The sequence below is a fragment of the Polypterus senegalus genome, chromosome 2, assembly GCF_016835505.1.
Source record: "Polypterus senegalus isolate Bchr_013 chromosome 2, ASM1683550v1, whole genome shotgun sequence".
Taxonomy (NCBI): Eukaryota; Metazoa; Chordata; class Cladistia; order Polypteriformes; family Polypteridae; genus Polypterus; species Polypterus senegalus.
In genome coordinates, this window is record NC_053155.1 from 72,074,876 (window position 1) to 72,092,746 (window position 17,871).

Below are 17,871 nucleotides of genomic sequence, written 5' to 3' on the forward strand. Positions count from 1 at the left end.
GTCGTGCACCAGGAGCCACTGTACCAGCATAGGGTCTGACAATGGGTCCAAGGATTTCATCCTGATACCTAATGGCAGCCAAGGTGCCTTTGTCAAGCCTGTAGCGGTCTGTGTGACCCTCCATGGATATGCCTCCCTAGACAATCATTAACCCACCACCAAACTGCTCATGCTGAATGATGTTACAGGCAGCATAATGTTCTCCATGGCTTCTCCAGACCCTTTCACTTCTGTCATGTGCTCAGGGTGAACCTGCTCTCATCTGTAAAAATCACAGGGCACCAGTGGTGCATCTGCCAATTCTGGTATTCTATGGCGAATGCCAATCGAGCTGCATGCTGCTGGGCAGTGAGCTCAGGGCCCATTAGAGGACATGGGGCCCTTGGGTCACCCTCATGAAGTCGTTCTGGTTGTTTGGTCAGAGACATTCACACCAGTGGCCTGCTGGAGGTCATTTTGTAGGGCTCTGGCAGTGCTCATCCTGTTCCTCCTTGCCCAAAGGAGCAGATACTGGTCCTGCTGATGGGTTATGGGCCTTCTATGGCCCTCTCCAGCTCTCCTAGAGTAACTGCTTGTCTCCTAGAATCTCCTCCATGCCCTTGAGACTGTGCAGGAGACACAGCAAACCTTCTGGCAATGACACGTATTGATGTGCCATCCTGGAGAAGTTGGACTACCTGTGCAACCTCTGTAGGGTCCAGGTGTCGCCTCATGCTACCAGTAGTGACACTGACTGTAGCCAAATGCAAAACTAGTGAAGAAACAGTCAGAAAAGATGAGGAGGGAAAAATGTCAGTGGCCTCCACCTGTTAAACCATTCCTGTTTTGGGGGTCATCTCATTGTTGCCCCTCTAGTGCATCTGTTGTTAATTTCATTAACACCACAGCAGCTGAAACTGATTAACAACCCCCTCTGCTACTTAACTGACCAAATTAATATCCCATAAGTTTCATTGACTTTATGCTATACTCTGATTAAAAAGTGTTCCTTTAATTCTTTTGAGCAGTATATATATATATATATATATATATATAATATATATATATATATATAGATAGATAGATATATATATAGATATATAGATATATAGATATATATATATATATATATAAATATGTATATATAGATATAGATATGACAACGACACTCACTTAATCAATGACAAAACAATTACATTAACAATCATGTTACGTTATTTTTAAAATTTTTCCTTTTCTTTTTCATAACTTCTTTAACAAACTACTTCTCCGCTGCGAAGCGCGGGTATTCTGCTAGTTGTAAATAAACGTGTCTATGGGTGAAATGAACGTGTCCGCCTGTCTGTGTCCAGGCCAGCCTCCACAATATATATGTTTGTCTGTCAGTCCGCATTTCATGAGAGAACTACTTAATGGATTTAGATTGGGTTTTTTTCTATAATTTGCTTGAATATTCCAGTTGATTTGCCGACTTCTCTCATCACGCTAAGTATCACAGTTCACTTGCAGTTTTATTTGCGACAATCCGAGAGAGACGCAGCGGGCCAAGGGGAGGGAAGCTGGCTCCTCCTCACTCACCTCCGTTCGAGTTGGTCTACCTCTCGCTATGTGTTGGAGCCTACTTTGCCTCCGTTTAGCTAGCAATACCTGTTTGTTCAACAGACAGAATCAGAATAGCAGAATATCTTTATTGTCATTGTAAAAAATACAACGAAATTAGGTGCAGTCCCTGCGGTGTCAAAATATAAATAAATATAATTACAAAAGGATAAGAAGAAATAAGGTAAAACACATATATTCAACATAAGACCTTAATTGCACATGAAACATTATTGCACAAGATGTCATCTATTGCACTGCTGCACTGGTGGTGATTAGGTGGCATTCAGTGCCCTAATAGCAACAGAGTAGAAACTGCCATTCAGTCTATTAGTCTTTGTTTTGATGCTCCTATATCTTTTGCCTGATGACAACAGTTGGAACATGTCATGAGGGGGTGTGATGAGTCTTTCAAGATGTTTTCCGCTTTCCTGAGGCAGCGAGAGCTGTGCAATTCATCCAGAGAAGGTAAAGAACAGCCGATGATCTGTTGGGCAGTCTTTACTTTCTGCTGAAGTGTTTTCCTTTGCGCTGTTGTGCAACTAGAAAACCACACGCAGAGGCAGTAGCACAGGATACTCTCAATAGAGCAGTGATAGAAGGACACCAGCAATTTTTGGGGGATGTTATTTTTCCTGAGGACTCTCAGGAAATAAAGTCTTTGCTGAGCCTTCTTCGCCAGCTCAGCTGTGTTCATACCCCAGGACACAGTCCCCTCTGATGTAGAGTGGTTTGATGTCCGTTTTCTTTTTCCTGAAGTCCACAACGAGCTTCTTGGTCTTAATTGTGTCCAGGAGCAGGTTGTTGTCAGTGCACCATGCTGTCAGCCACTCCACTTCATCCCTGTAGGCGAACGCATCCTCCCCAGAGATGAGCCCCACCACTGTGGGGTTCTGCAGATTTGATGATTGTGTTGCTGTGGTGGGTGGAGGCGCAGTCATGTGTGTACAACGTGAAGGGCAGGGGGCTCAACACACAAACCTGAGGAAAGCCAGTACTGATGCTGATGGCCGACGAGATGTGAGGGCCCACCCTAACCCTTTCTGTGTGGTCTGTCAGGAAGTCTTTAATCATATACAGGTGGAATACGGAAGTCCCGGGGATAGCAGCTTGCACACCAATCTGTGAGAAAGGATGGTGTTATAAGCAGAGCTAAAATCAATAAAGAGGAGATGTGCGTAGCTCCCCTGGTACTCCAGATGGGACAGGATAGCATGGAGACCAGCAGCAACAACGTCCTCAGTAGACCTGTTAGCCGTGTAAGCAAATTGGTGTGCATCAAAGGTAGGAGGGATGAAGGACATGATATTACTCCGGACCAGTCTCTCAAAACACTTCATCAACACCGGGATGAGCGCTACTGGGTGATAGTCATTCAGGCAGTTTATGGGGGATTTTTTTGGTAAAGTGAGTAAGATGGAGAATTTCAGACAGGGAGGAACTGAGGCCTGGGACAATGACAGGTTAAAGATCTTTGTAAACACCCCAGCCAGCTGCTCTGCACAGCTCCTCAACACACATCCAGGGACACCGTCTGGGCCTGCTGCCTTCCTAGGATTGACAGCCTGGAGCGAGCATCTCACCTCGTGTTCCTCCACCCTAAGGGAGGGGGTGATGTTGCTGTGAGCTGCTGCTGCATGTGTAACAGCTGCCTCTGGTAGTTCCAACTAAAAGACAAGCAAAGAAGTATTTCAGCTCCTCTGGCAGCTCCATGACTGGTCCTGTAGTTGGTGAAGTGCTGGATTCCCTGCCAAACCTACCTGCTGTTATTACTGTCCAGGTGCTGCTCAATCCTTCTTCTGTAGTCCCTCTTAGCCTTTTTGATGCCTCTCTTCAGGTTGGAACGTGTCATGCTGTAGAGAGCCTTGTCACCGCACCTAAAGGCAGTGTTCCTTTCTTTTAGCAGCCACTGAACCTCTCTTGTCATCCAGGGCTTCTGGACATTATGGGTTTGGACATTATCATCTACAGATTGTTGAGGAGTAATGTTTGACGTTTTTGAGAGAGAGATCAGAGCTATGTGTGGTTTAGAGGGTAGCTGCTAATTGCTAGAAATATCACGGCCACATGCTTTTCTCTCCACGCGGTGGATGCCCTCCCATCAGAATTACATTTCTTTTTATTTTTTTTTTTATTGATTTTTAAAGTTTGTCCTGTTTCAGTACTTTGTGGGTGGAGCTGAGGGAGACAGCTAGTAGTCTCTATAAAAAAAGATTGTTTCTTTGTTCATCAACAGTTCAAAGATGGTTCATATCTGACAAAGTATATGTGAGTGTCATCCGCACCCCTTTCTTAGGGCTTGTCCTTGCTGTGTTCTTACTGCCACCAAGACAGACGCAGATCCCTGCAGATCTCAATTACAAGACGATTATATTATGTTTGGTCAGTAAAGGACCCTGCAATTGTGCATGCCATTAACAGAATTATATAAAACCATTGATTGACTGTCAGCTTATTTGGTGACTGCAAATCGGCCTGGTGTGAGTGAGACAGTGTGGGTATGTGGGTGACTGTGATCTGTTACGGACTGGCACGTCTGCAGGGTTGATTTTTGCAATGTGCTTGGTGCTGCCTGCTAAGGATCTTGACCCCCAAAAACACTGAATAGTACAAAAAGATACAGATGATGCATAGACAGATGACTAGTGAGCCCACAGTTTCCAAGATGGCCATCAGCAGCTGACAGCTGTAAAATAAATGAATTGGTTTTCCACAGATACTTTGAATGTTGAAAAAGAGAATGTCAGTTATAGACAAACCAGAGAGCTATTTTCACATTGATGTTTCTTTTTTGTTTTACAGGATTTTCTGAGAAACATTCCAGGATGTATTCTTTCTCTGGACCTTTATGATAAGTGGATTAGCATCATAGAAAAAGAGAATATAGAAGAGAAGATAAATGACATTAAAAGGTAAGAATTTTTTTGCCCTTGTAACTCTAGGCTAAAGCATTAATGGAAGATGCTGACCTATTTAAATACTGTTGTAAATACAGAGCCCTCTGAAGGAATCAAAGCTACCCCAAAACAGGCATCCTGTCCCAAAAGAATATGCCAAGCATTTCAGAGCATATGAAATAATCTAAACAAGAGGTGCTATTCGGCCTGTCAAATTTGTTTGTAAGATGGACAGAAGAGTACAGATTAAAACAGAAAGTCTAAAATAAATAAATTAAGTGGCTGTGCATGAGAACATGCTTTTTTATTTTAAATGCCACTATGCAGCATTAGTGGTCCAATGGATGGCACTGTTTCCTGGGTAGTGCCTGTATGGACTCTGCATGTTCTCATATCCGCATGGATTTTTCACCTGGTACTTTAATTCAGGATTATCACTGATGCTAAAATCTATGCCAACAACACTGAGACAAGGCAGGAAAGAAGCCTGAATAGTCTGCCAGTTCATAAATTCTGCTCAATTTTTTACATTCTGATGGTGAACACTTGCAGGCTTCTTGAACAACTGCCAAAAGAAAACCTGCTTCTGTTAAAGCATCTTTTTGGCGTTCTGCACTGCATTGAACAAAAGTCGGAAGAGAACCAAATGAATGCTTTCAACCTGGCAGTCTGCATTGCCCCCAGTATGCTGTGGTCTCCAACCCCCTCCAGCCCACAAGTCCAGAGTGAAGATACAAAGAAGGTAAGCCCAACCTCTTTGCTTTAATAAAACAGTCATCCTTCATTGGTGCCATTATGCAGGGAAATGTCTGGTTACCATTACAGTGTTGCTTCTGTTTACTCTTACTTATGTATGGTAATTATTATTTTGAGATACAGCTCACAGTAAAAATAAGATTATTTGATATGGCAGTTTCCTCCTTTATCCTAAAGATGAGCCACTTAAGTTATTATTATCATCATCAAATTTATTTATTTATTTATTTAGCAGACACCTGTATCCAAGGTGGGATAACTGCTGATGCTAAGCTGTCCTAAAATGAGTTTCCTTTTCCATATTTGTCTTCTCCTGAGCTTGATGATGCTTCGTGTAGGTTCCCCCCTTAATAAAAAGTAATCTGTGTAATAATAAATCACCAATTCCAGTTCAGAGTAGCAGAAAGTTGGAGTTAACATTCTTCAACATTAGAGCTACAGTGGTAACCTAGTCCAAATTGGAGAGACATTGAAAGCAAACAGTGTTGCAGTGAGCTGAACTCCATGCTTCCTTGAAAGTTTACATCAACTGAGTGTGTATTCTTGTATTGTAAGTTGCCTTCAGTGTGCATAGATGGAGTTTAGGGTACTACAAGGTGCTATTAAAATCCGTCTTACCTGTTTAGAGTGTGTAACCCCACACAATTGTGCCTTACAAACTGCATGAAGCAGGCAAGCATGCAGCATAGTGTAGTTGCTAAGTCAATAGACGTTTATTGGTTCATTTCCTGTCTGACTTAACACGCTTTTACTATAAAAAAAAAACTGTAATTTACAGTTATTATATACCCCTATATAAGGCTAATGCCACATTAATGTTGTTGCCATGGGGCATGAAAAATTAGCTGATTGCAGTCACGGATCTCTATGCTGCACCATGTCAAATCACATGAATGAAAATCTTCGGGCATTTCTACTTTACTGACCTGGTTACGATTTCCAGCACAGCCCTTTTTTTTGACAGCCAATAGCGCTCTGCTTGACAAAGCCAGCGCTGTACTGGGGCTGTACCAGTGCTGTGCAAAGGGTTAATAGCTGCAGCAATTTCTGTCCTTTGTTTTCTTTTTTCCTTTTTGTCATGGTACTTACATCATGAGACATCAGACAAAGCCTGTCTCTGCTTGTGAGGTCCAAAACAAGCCTCCATGCTATCTGAAGGACTGGTGCTGTACAAGGGGTTAACAGCTGCAGCGAGATGAGCCACAGTCTCTGCCCTTTTATTCCTTTTTACATGCTAATTTAAAATGTAAGGTGCAATACATTTGTATTCCTTAGTATTCATTGCTGCATTCTATGCAATGAAATTCTGTACGAGCATTCATTATTTGTCAGCTCTCTTGCATATCCAGCTCACTCCTCTGACTAAAGAGAAGATCAAACAAGTTTGATTTCATTATAGCCAGTCGCAGATTAGTTGGTCTCAGTCATTGGGAGTGTCACATTAGACGATCTGCATCATATGAATGCACCGCCAACTGCCTCCGACTAGCTAAGATAATGTGAATGAAGACGACAACTGAAAAAGTTGTCTAATGTGACATGGACTTAAGCCACATCGGATAAAGTTGTCAACTAATTATTCAGTAATAAGCTACTGGATACATAGTGAGAAAACGGTGAGAAAATTAACAATTGAAGACCAATATTGACTCTTAACAAATCTGTAAATTTCTTAGTATGTCTCTAGTATTTAGAACAGAACCCAGTATTGTATAGCATTCAGCATGCAGTTGGACAACTGGAAGATAAAATTAATACATGGAGGACAGTTTTCAAAGTATCTATCAGTGTGGCAGTATTTTTAAACTGCAACTGTCACTTCAGTATCACAATACCTGTGGTCAAGTTTACTCCAACAACATCAAAACAACATCATAAACACGGTCAGAGTGGTGGTGGTGGCTGTGCAAGCTAGGAACCCATTTAGTAGAAGCAATAAAATTACAAATGAACTTGTAACAAATATTGAAGAAGCAAATGAAAAGCAACAGTTGCCAGCGACACTGTACCCATTTTGATCACTGTGATCTGTGGTGGACTTATTGCAGTGCCTTGCATTGTGTAGGATGAGGTTCTGTTTGTTGTAATCTGTTGCTTATGTACTTTCAGGCATCATACAACACCATCACCACCCCACCACGAAAATCCTGTGCACCATGCTAAATTCGTCCTGATGATATATTTATTTCATGGTCAAATTAAATACAGTATGTACTGTAATTTTGCTTAAAGAGTGCTATTTGAATCATATGTTCATTTACTGCAGTGGGCTGGCGCCTTGCCCGGGGTTTGTTTCCAGCCTTGCACCTTGTGTTGGCTGGGATTGGCTCCAGCAGATCCCCGTGACCCTGTTGTTAGGATATAGCGGGTTGGATAATAGGATGGATTGACGGATGTCTATTTTATTAATTAACTTAATATTAAAGCAATTCAAATTATGAGTAGTTTCAAGTAGGAAAACTCAGCATTGAAAAATGTATGTCTTAGCATTTTAGTTTATCGACTTTCCGCACTAGAGAACCCTGTGTTTCCTTAGGAGGCATTAGCTCTCCGGAAATGTGTTCTTTTGAAATTGCAGCATGTTAAGTAACCGAAAAACGTAGAAATATGACAGAAAAGGCGATATCCCTCCCATCGTGATTACGGCGGAACAAAAATCACATGAGAGAAACAGATATACTTTAGCTTACTTTACTGACGGTTTTACGCGGTTACAGACGGGAAGCTTATGACAGACTCTATCAAGGTGTGAGAGTCTTGATCTACGCAGTCTGCCATCTTTCATCACCACGCTGAAACGGTTTTCCGGACGGATGACATAATCTTCTGCCCGACAGCTTCAAAGGGTTTGACTGCTTGTTCCATGTATTTATACTTTCTTCTCCACATGCAGGGCCCTCTCTGGTCTCCAAACAAGGAAAGTAAGGATTCAGTTTCATCTCAGGAATAGTACAATGCCCCTCTCTGGTCAAAACAAACTGAGTATAACACCCTCTCCAAAGATTAGGTAATATCTGCCTGCTACAGAAGAGTTAGCCCCTTCATGCCATTCAGTTGGGGTCCAGTGACAAAGTTTTCAGAAAAATGAACCAAGTATCTGTTAGAAGATCATCTTTAAAGCCTAATGGCTGCTGGGTATTAAAGAAAAGAAGCACATTGAAACTCCTGCTCAATTACCAGCTAAAAGGCAATCCAGAAGAGATATTTACGGTCCGTGTTCTTTTCATTAGAGCTGTAAAGGAATACGCCACCCAAAAAGGATATGTTTTTATATGGACTCATAGACCAGTGAATGAGGGAGAGAGGCTGGTCTTCAGTTCAAATGCATCCTTTCATGCGAGGGGCTTCCTGTTTTGATGGACTACTTTCACTTTCTGGAGCTGTTTATTTAATAATATTTTAACAAGAAATGCATGCATTTTGCATGTTGTGAACATTCTACTTAGTGGTTTAACATGTGCAACACAAGTAACATGAGATGTTTTTATGGATGTTCTCCATGCTGTTGTCCAGCACTGGTCACCATTAAATACATCCATTCTCCACGAAAACACGAGATTAAAAATGTTCTCACCCACCACTACAAAATACATAGGAGTAAGAAACGTGAGGTAGGTGTGCCAGTAGATGGCAGCACCTATCGGTGGACTCAAGTCTCTTTGTGGACAAACCTCAACCATGTAATTAGGGTTACCATATGTTTTATCCTGCTCTGTCTGTATTTTTTTGGATTTTCCAAGCTACTAGTTAGCTTTCTCTTTAAAATAAATTAACTTGTGTGACACTGTCCATTTTTTTTCTAAATCACGTATGTAAATTTTGAAAAAGTAGAGGTCTCCAAATTGATTCTCCCAGCCATTTTCAATTAATTCATAAAAGATTATTAACTGAATTATCAATCGTAAACCCATCTACATACTGCACCCAAGTACCTGCTGCTTGTTATTAGATAAATAGGCACCAGCAGAATACTTTAGCAAAACCTTATTAACGTATAAGTTAATTATTCTGTACTATTGCTTCTTCATTAAATTTCACCATATTAGTAAAAGAGAATGTCTCCTATCTAAATCTTCACTTATTGTACTCTTAACATACAATACTTTTTTTGCTTTGTTTTTATAATAGCTTCATGTCAGAACACATGCTAATATTCATTTCAATTCAGTTTAGTTTTGTTTAGCACTCTTCACTGAGTACAGGTGCAGAGACCTGTGACAAATTCTAAGATAAAATGTAAGTACAGACTTTACAAATTGGTAAATACTGAATGAGCACACATAAAGATGCAGATTTGTTAAAACACTCAGAAAACAAAGTAGCAACTAATTAACATACATGGAAACCAGCAATACCCATCCATTCATTAATTTGTGGTAATCAGAACTGCATCATTGCATTATATAGTCTGAGCACCAGAGGGGGTCTACCAGAAGAGCCAGTCAAAAGGCAGTTTCAAGATTAGCGTTCGCAGACACGGCACTTAGTGAGCACTTTGGTGGCATCTCCCAGTGGCTTCGTCCCTTTGCCCGCCCCTCTCTGCCTCAGGGGCAGCTCATATGTCCACTATCCACTTTACCCTGTGACACTCACTGGTAACCACACACTCAGGCAGATAGACTCTAGCAACCTGGAAATGCATCTGAAGAGCTCAAAATGCTGTGTCTGCAACACAGCGATCACGGAGCTGCTTTATGTCAGCTTCTCCAGGAAGTCCTGTCCTCCTCCACATGAGGAGCCTGACCTTCTCTGTTTCAGACTCACGTGCGCTACACTATTATTTCCATAGTACACGTGGGTAGCTTTCACAGCACATCACTGTGTCGTGGCACAAGGGTTGATAAACACTGGTCTGTCTATCACTTTAACCTGAAACAATTAAAGAAACAGGAATCTAGCATTTACATTTTTATTTACTTGTGACAAATTATACTAAGAAAACTAAATTATAAGTGTTAAAAATTGTACATGAAATTGAACAAACAACATAAAAGCACTAGCAAAACAAATATATACCATGCATGCATCACATGGATTTCACGCTAAAGAGCACATCTACTAGTTTTCATGTTATTCTATCATTAAAGCAGCATTTCAAAAAATATTTTGAAACTTTCAACATCAATATATCATATAGTATGAACATTATTATGTTTATTTAATCACAACATTAACTATTTACATACCTAAAAAAGGAAGAATAATAATTATCAGGAATGAGCCAGCTTGTCAAAGGCGTCCTTTATCTCTAGCTACCGTACATATAACATATCGTATGAATTCTGTAGCTCGTGGACCGGCCCCTGTACTTTTCTAAGGAATTACTTTTTTCTGTTATTAGGTTTTGATGCATTATTTGTCTTTTAGTAAATTTGGGGTGTATTCAATGTTGCCCTGTGACAGGTGGAATTAAGTGAGGATCACATTATGATTGGGAAACAGTGAATGAAAAACTATAGTGATAGGTCACTGAAATAAAATGGTCCTTATAATGGAAGAAAATAGTATATTGATTCATGAAGGTTTGGCTTATTTATTTTTTTTATATAATTTTTCTATTTTTTGCCCAGTGCCCTCTATAGACTAGCTGCCACTGGTCAACATAACCCCCCAAATCCACTTCAGCATTTTCCTCCTGTATTACAGTGTCTCCCATCTTGTATTTATACAGTAACGGATGCTCCTTTTACCTACGTGTAGCACTTTACAGTTTTCTGTACTGAACAGCATTTTCCAAGTAATCACTCAGTTCTGAAACGTGTGAAAGTCTTTTTTTATTTTTTTGCTGCCTTCTCTGTGTCTTCCATTCCTCCAGTTTCAGAATCCCACAATTGTATTTCTGGACAAAAACCAAACCATGAAATTCAAAGAACTCTCTGTAGATTTCTGCAATAAAATTGTAATGTGGTATAGAGTAGGGCAAGGGTATAAAACCATTTCTAAAGCTTTGAGTGTTCCCAGGAGCACAGTGGCCTCAATAAACATGAAATTGTAGGCATATGTGTATGCTTCTGTGCACTTCACCTCCTCCTTACCCGTCATCTTACTGATTAAATAACAAGAGAACTATTTAACCAGTTTTCTTCTAACGCTTTTTGTAATATTTAATCTCACATTTAAGTCCTGTATTTGTAGCTCTCTGAGATATATGGCTCGATAGTGTCATTTTTTGTCTTATCTCCTTACTCATTCACTGAGCTTATCTATTATCATACTGTCTTTGATTTATATTTAATATTAGCCTTTATTATATGAATTATTCTTTTATATCTCCTGAATTGCTTCACATTTAGAAGTTTATCCCAGTTTATTTCACTGATATGAAAAATTCCTGTGATTAAACTGGCAACCTTATGCTTTATAATCCAAATCCTTATTACTAAGCCATATTACCAATTACAAAAGCTCTTTTAAACAGAACAAATGAGGACTGGTCAATGAGAAAACTCAACAAACATGAAACTTAACACTCTTGTTGTTTTTCCATAGGTCTCCACGATTGTCCAGTTTATGATTGAAAACTGTTGCAAGATTTTTGGAGAAGAACTTTTGCTGCTTTTTGAAAGCATTTCCAAGAAATGCAACAGTAGTGATCAAGGCTCAGGTAATAAATTGATTCTTGTTTTTTTGGTTGTTGGCTTCATATTGATGGGCAACATTTATTATTTTGTACACATATGCATACTGACTGCCTCTTACATACCCTAGTTGGTACTTGATATGTGCATCCACAATAAGCATTCATTTCACATATCACTGGTTAATATTTTGTGCTAAACAGTATTGGCCTGCATGTGATTCGGTATGTTCGACCAGTTTCTAGACACCAGAGGGGCACACCAGCCCAACTTGGCCACAGTCCCAAGCCCGGATAAGTAGAGAGGGTTAGTGTTAGGAAGGGCTATAAAACCTTAATCCAGACCAGTCATTTCTGCAGCATATTGAACAACCCTAATTCTTGTGCTTATGTCATATAGAAACATTTCATTTGATTTATTTCAAAACTAGAATATAATTTTTATTTACACTATATATCCCCAAGACATCACATTTTTATAATGTATGTGTCATTTTGCAGCTGTCATGACAGTAACATGTCCAAGGCAGTGCAGAAAGGTTACCCCGTGACCATTTCACATTCCTCTGTGACAAACCTGAAAATTCTATCAGAAGCATTATTGATGATGGAATGAAAATTTCAACGGATTCATCCAGACTGGGTTGACTGTGCTTCGTTTGGAAAGAGTAATCTGAGAATGAGTTCACAAGGATGTATCAATAAATTCTGGAAGACATGTTTTATCCATTGATCCTGTTTTTGGACATAATTGCGATATTCGGTTCTTCTAAGGATCATTTCTTTCTCCCTTACATTACTCATAATTTGTCCAAAAATGTTTAGCAGTCTGCAGTGGGCTGGCACCCTGCTCAGGGTTTGTTTCCTGCCTTGCGCCCTTGGCTCCAGCCAGCCCCCATGACCCTGTAGTTAGGATATAGTGGGTTAGATAATGGATGGATGGATGTTTAGCAGGTGTACTAATAATGAATCCAGTGTGCTGCTGTTGAGGCTGTTTACTTTTTTATCTACTATCCATCCATTATCCAACCCGCCATATCCTAACTACAGGGTCACGGGGGTCTGCTGGAACCAATCCCAGCCAAGACAGGGCGCAAGGCAGGAAACAAACCCCAGGTAAGGCGCCAGCCCACCGCAGGGTGCGCACACACACACACACACCAAGCACACACTAGGGACAATTTAGAATCGCCGATGCACCTAACCTGCATGTCCCTGGACTGTGGGAGGAAACCGGAGCGCCCGGAGGAAACCCATGCAGACACGGGGAGATTTTTTAGGGGATTTTTTTAGTATTTTGTTTATTTGATTCTGTTTATTCATTTTTTTCTGTGATACCTCACTTGAAATATTAAAACTTTCTGTGTTGGCTGATTCACCACTCACATCCAAAGTAGCCACACATATTATTAAAAGGAATTTTTAGCTGCCTTGTATCAGCCTTGTATACATCAGGCCCACCTGGAATTATTTTGAAAGCTGTCATACTCAACTAATAGAACTAATGGCCAAATGTACATTTTGGTCTTACTTTACAGCACTACATGACTTTTGCACACATTCCTGTTAAGACAGTCATGTAATGTGACATACCCAGTGACTCACTCCAACTAGTCTGCAACTCGCTCTGAGAAAATCAAAGAGATTTAATTTTGTCTTTAGTCGTAGGGGTAGGCTGAATGCATGTGAGCTGACAACCAATGAATGCTCACTTGGAAGTATAGTGCATATAATGGTGCAACAAGAATAAGGAACATAAAATTTGGACAGTGCAATTAAAAAAGAAGCTTGTGTGTCTGATGTTGCATGCTTTAACTAGCACGACACAATGGGAAAAAAAAAATTTGGACATGAGTGTCAGTAGGCCTTGCATCCTAAGAACCAAGATACCCAAAGTATTCTATAACATTTCAGTAATTTTTTACCACTCTGATGCTGATCTTTCTGATCATAAAATACGTCATTATGATAGAAATTGACAATAAACATTCATAATTAATTGCAGAATTACAGTATTTGAGGGTTCCACGAGAATGCCTCTTTCTCTTGCAAGATTTGGCTTAAAAACTAAACAAGCACATTGTCATCTCATAATAGGCTTAAGTTTTGAGTTTGGTATTTTTCCGTCTAACCATTTTAGCTCTAGACTGTCCTCAAGAAACTGTGACACACAGACAGACACACACCCATCATTAAGATATCGATGATTTCGGTATCAGAGGACCCTAAAATGTAAAGATCCATCAAAACCAGAGATCGAAGTTTTTGATGAATCTAAAGCTTTCGCTCCTCCCCCAAATAGAAAACAGGGTATGCTGGGAGGCGCAAAGCAAAAAAGGGCTGAGTTTGCGGCTGAGCTTACTGTGGCTGTTAACCCTTCATAAAGAGCCAAGTCCCTCAGGTAGCATGCTATTGGAGATCAGAAATAGGGGTGAGCACAACTGTGTCGGTAAGTGGTCACTCAATCAGTAAATGTGACATTGGCAACAATTTTCAGTCATTTAAACTGACCTGGTCTGGCAAAGAGATCACTAAGTGGGTTCGACAAATTTGAATTTTATTTCATTTCATTTGTATGTAAATGTGCTATATAAATAAATGTTGTTGTTGTTGACAAACCCCACAACTAGAAGTTATGTAATGTGACATTGGCTTTAGACTAATTATCTGTAAGGGTTATAACAGTCATCCACTGCAGACAATAGAGTCTTTTACTGAAACAAATACCTCAACACTAACCTTTCTTGCACAGATAAATCTTTGATTTATCTGCAGACTGGATGACCAGGAAGTGTGTGACTCTGAACTTTTATTCAGCCGCTCCAATGAAGTCAGTAACCCAAACCTCTGGATGTTGTTGTGCATAAATGCCAAAGGAATTACTGTTCAAAATAGTGGCATGCAAGAAAAACAAGATGGCATCAGGGAAAGACGCAAAATATATATATATCCATTCTAAAACAGGATTCTAGTGGGAAAATAATGATAGAAATTGTTTAAACAAAAAAACTATAACAAGACATAGAGATCTACAAAGAGGGTTCAGATGAATGTGCAAAAAATGTAAATGTAAAAATGCTTTAGCCCAAACGTAGCTTTAGTCCTATTAACCTTTCTGTTACAACGTTGTTGATTGATCAAAATGGTTATGGTTGGGTAGACATAAAGTGTTAATTCATCACAATGAATTCTACAACGGCTGTTGGCACTCTGATGGAAGTTTCAGACAGAATTTTTAAATGACATTCAGTAACAAAGACATTCTTTTCTCTCTTTCTCTCCCTGTAGATGTTTCTTCATTTCAAATGAATGACTCCTCATACGACAGTTTGGAGAATGAGCTCAATGATGATGGTGACTGTGCTTTTTCAGAGTTAAGAAGTAAATGTGGCCAAGACAACCGTAGCAGAGACTCTGTTATCACCTTAAGTGACTGTGATGTAGAACAGACAGAGGCAGAGCGCGTTTATGTGAAGCTTCCCCCTTTGTCAACAACTAGAAGGTTTTCACCAGAGACCGAAGAAATCAAGGGAGTTTGTGAATGTACAGAAAAGGATACTGCGGCTCCAAAGGTTTCAAGGAGACATAGGCGATGCTCTGAACCCAGTATCTGCCTCTTGACGTCTGACAATGGGGAGCAATTTGAACAGCACGATGCTGTTTTGAGAAAAGCTAGCTATGATGCATTAATTGCTAGCAATGAAGAAAACTATCTAAAGCAGCTAAGATCTTTACAGCTGGAAGGCAGAGAGTTGATTAATCGAAGCATGAATATGGGTATTGACTTAAATAAGTTAAGTGTAAATTCCAGTTCTGAGAGAAAGGATGTTCAGAATGGTTCTAGAGTCAAGATGAAGCCACCGCCTCCCCTCAGACTAAACCGCTGCCCAACCCCAAGCAGTTCCAGCTTGTCCTCCCCGGGAACCTCACCCTCGGGATCTTCTATGAGTTCCTTAGACAGTGCATTCTCTCAGTACTCTGACTATTCTGTTTTTACTCCCACGGAGACATGTGTCCCCATCAGCTTCTTAACCCAGCAATCCACAAGCCCAAGCTTGTGCTCACCATTTTCCCAGCATCACTCAGATTCCTCCTCATGTTCATCCCCTGTGCTAGAAAATAATTATGCTATTTGTTGTCCAAAGGAAGGCCCCGACTGGATGATGCAGAAAAGCCCACTGACCCTCCACCCCAACTCGTGGCTAAAGAACAGCACTCCATCAAGCCGAAGTTGGTCCCTTCGAAACAAAGAGCTGAGAAGTAAACAGGAAGAGAAAAGTAAAGGTTTGAGCAGGACACACTTTGTTGAGGACGTGAAACCTCAAGGCAGACTAACTGGTAGTTTTAGTGAAGACAAACCTTACAATAAAGACACTTCATATGAAGTGGGTAGAAGGCATTTCAGCAGATTACCTTCATACCAGGAAGCTGTTCATCAAGCTCAACAGAAGAATATCAATGTCCCCTTCTACCAACTGCAAGGGAGGGAAAAAGAGTCAACTGCAATAGCTGTTCCAATGACAAGTAAAGCTGGAAGCCATTTAAGCACAAGGAAAGTGCTCAAGAACACTGTTTCACTGAGGCCACCAATGCTCAAATTTGAAAAATGTTCACCATCAGAAAAAAATATTGTCAAAATCCCACAAGCTATGTTTTATGGGCAAAGTTCCTCTTTGCATGTTTACCCTACAAGGAGGCAACACTCTCGTTCGTTTACACTAGCAGAAGAATGTCAAAAAAGTGCGGCTGTCCGACGTTCCTCAGAACCAGGTACTGCTTGTCACTCACCTACTGCTCAGAAGGTCAACTTTGAACTACCACAGCGCTCTCAGAGCCAAAAACTCAAGACCTCCAGTGACACAGAACCTTCAAGTGACAATACTGATCCTAAATTTGCCTTGTCGCCAGCTGCAAATCAGGCCGTTCAAGAGTACTTCCTCCAGACTGACATGGAGAACTGTGTGCAGAAGGCACAGCAGGTAACTCGGGCCGTCATTCAAAGCAAGCAGGAGTGGCAGAGTAAGAGATGCAGTGATCCAAAGTTTGAAGACTTCGACCAGCTGTTGTTTGCGGAAGAGTCATACGTCTAGATACAAATTGGAAAGTCAGAGACTACCGAAATGTAAATGTATCTGTAAATAGGGCAATGTTCACACAGCCCATACATCTTTAATTTTTTGTTGTCAATATATAAACCTTGGAGACAGTTACAGTATAATATTAGTAACAATGAATATTTATAAAAATGTTCCCCTCACATATATATTGTATTGTAAATAGAATTGTATATCACTGCTGCCAAATGCAAAATTGTATGATGTTTTATTGTGATATGTTAAAGAACTTCTTAATATATACATATCTATATATATATGTAGATATTTTATTTTCCAAAGCATTTTGAATATTGCTGTATTATTACTGTATCTAAAAGTATAAACCCTACAATTATGTGTATGGTTATTGTGGAATCAGGAAGAAAAGTTGCGTATTTTTGTACTTACAAGTTTTCTGCAGACTCATGAAGTTATATTTACTGCAATAAAAAGTATTCACATCATAGTCCTTCATTCATTTAGTACCCAACATAAAGACAGAAAAAAATCATATCTCACCTCAAAATAACTAATTCTGTAATTAATGAGGCCAAGGCTGAATCAGCATTTATATCATGTCTTTCATGAAAAATGGTATTCTAACCAGAGTTTGAAATATAGGCAGATATTTTCTTATACACAATAGCATGATCTACTGGTTAGGAAGGCTAGAAAATGAATGGACGACAGTATATTGTCTGGGTGTTTGAATCTGAGGTCTAGCAACTTCCAGAAGAAAAAAAAAGAAATGTCAGAGAATAGCATAGGCTCCTTCTTGGACTAAAAGGTGCAACTTTTTGGGAAAGAATCAAAGAAACACTCAAAACTTTGGTGTTAGGACATACAGAAGCTAAGAGAAAGCTCTGACAGATGAATAATAACTTGGCATTAATAACAGAAAGGATAATCTGCTAGCTTCAGGAACAAACTCTGGATTGAATTCTGGTCCCATCACACAGCCCACTCA

General features: G+C 40.0%; 1 protein-coding gene across 4 annotated transcripts in view; it reads left to right on the forward strand.

Annotated features, from left to right (window-relative positions):
* The window catches only part of arhgap20 (Rho GTPase activating protein 20), a 137,969-nt gene extending 120,598 nt beyond the window's left edge, over nt 1–17,371 (forward strand). For all 4 annotated transcript variants that reach the window (XM_039743944.1, XM_039743945.1, XM_039743947.1 and 1 more), the window contains exons 12-15: nt 4,381–4,490; nt 5,028–5,217; nt 11,721–11,835; nt 15,097–17,371. In XM_039743944.1, coding sequence (XP_039599878.1) covers nt 4,381–4,490; nt 5,028–5,217; nt 11,721–11,835; nt 15,097–16,898 — 2,217 coding nt within the window. In that variant the 3' untranslated portion in view covers nt 16,899–17,371. The remainder of the gene's footprint in view (nt 1–4,380; nt 4,491–5,027; nt 5,218–11,720; nt 11,836–15,096) is intronic.
* The last annotated feature ends 500 nt before the right edge of the window (nt 17,372–17,871 follow it).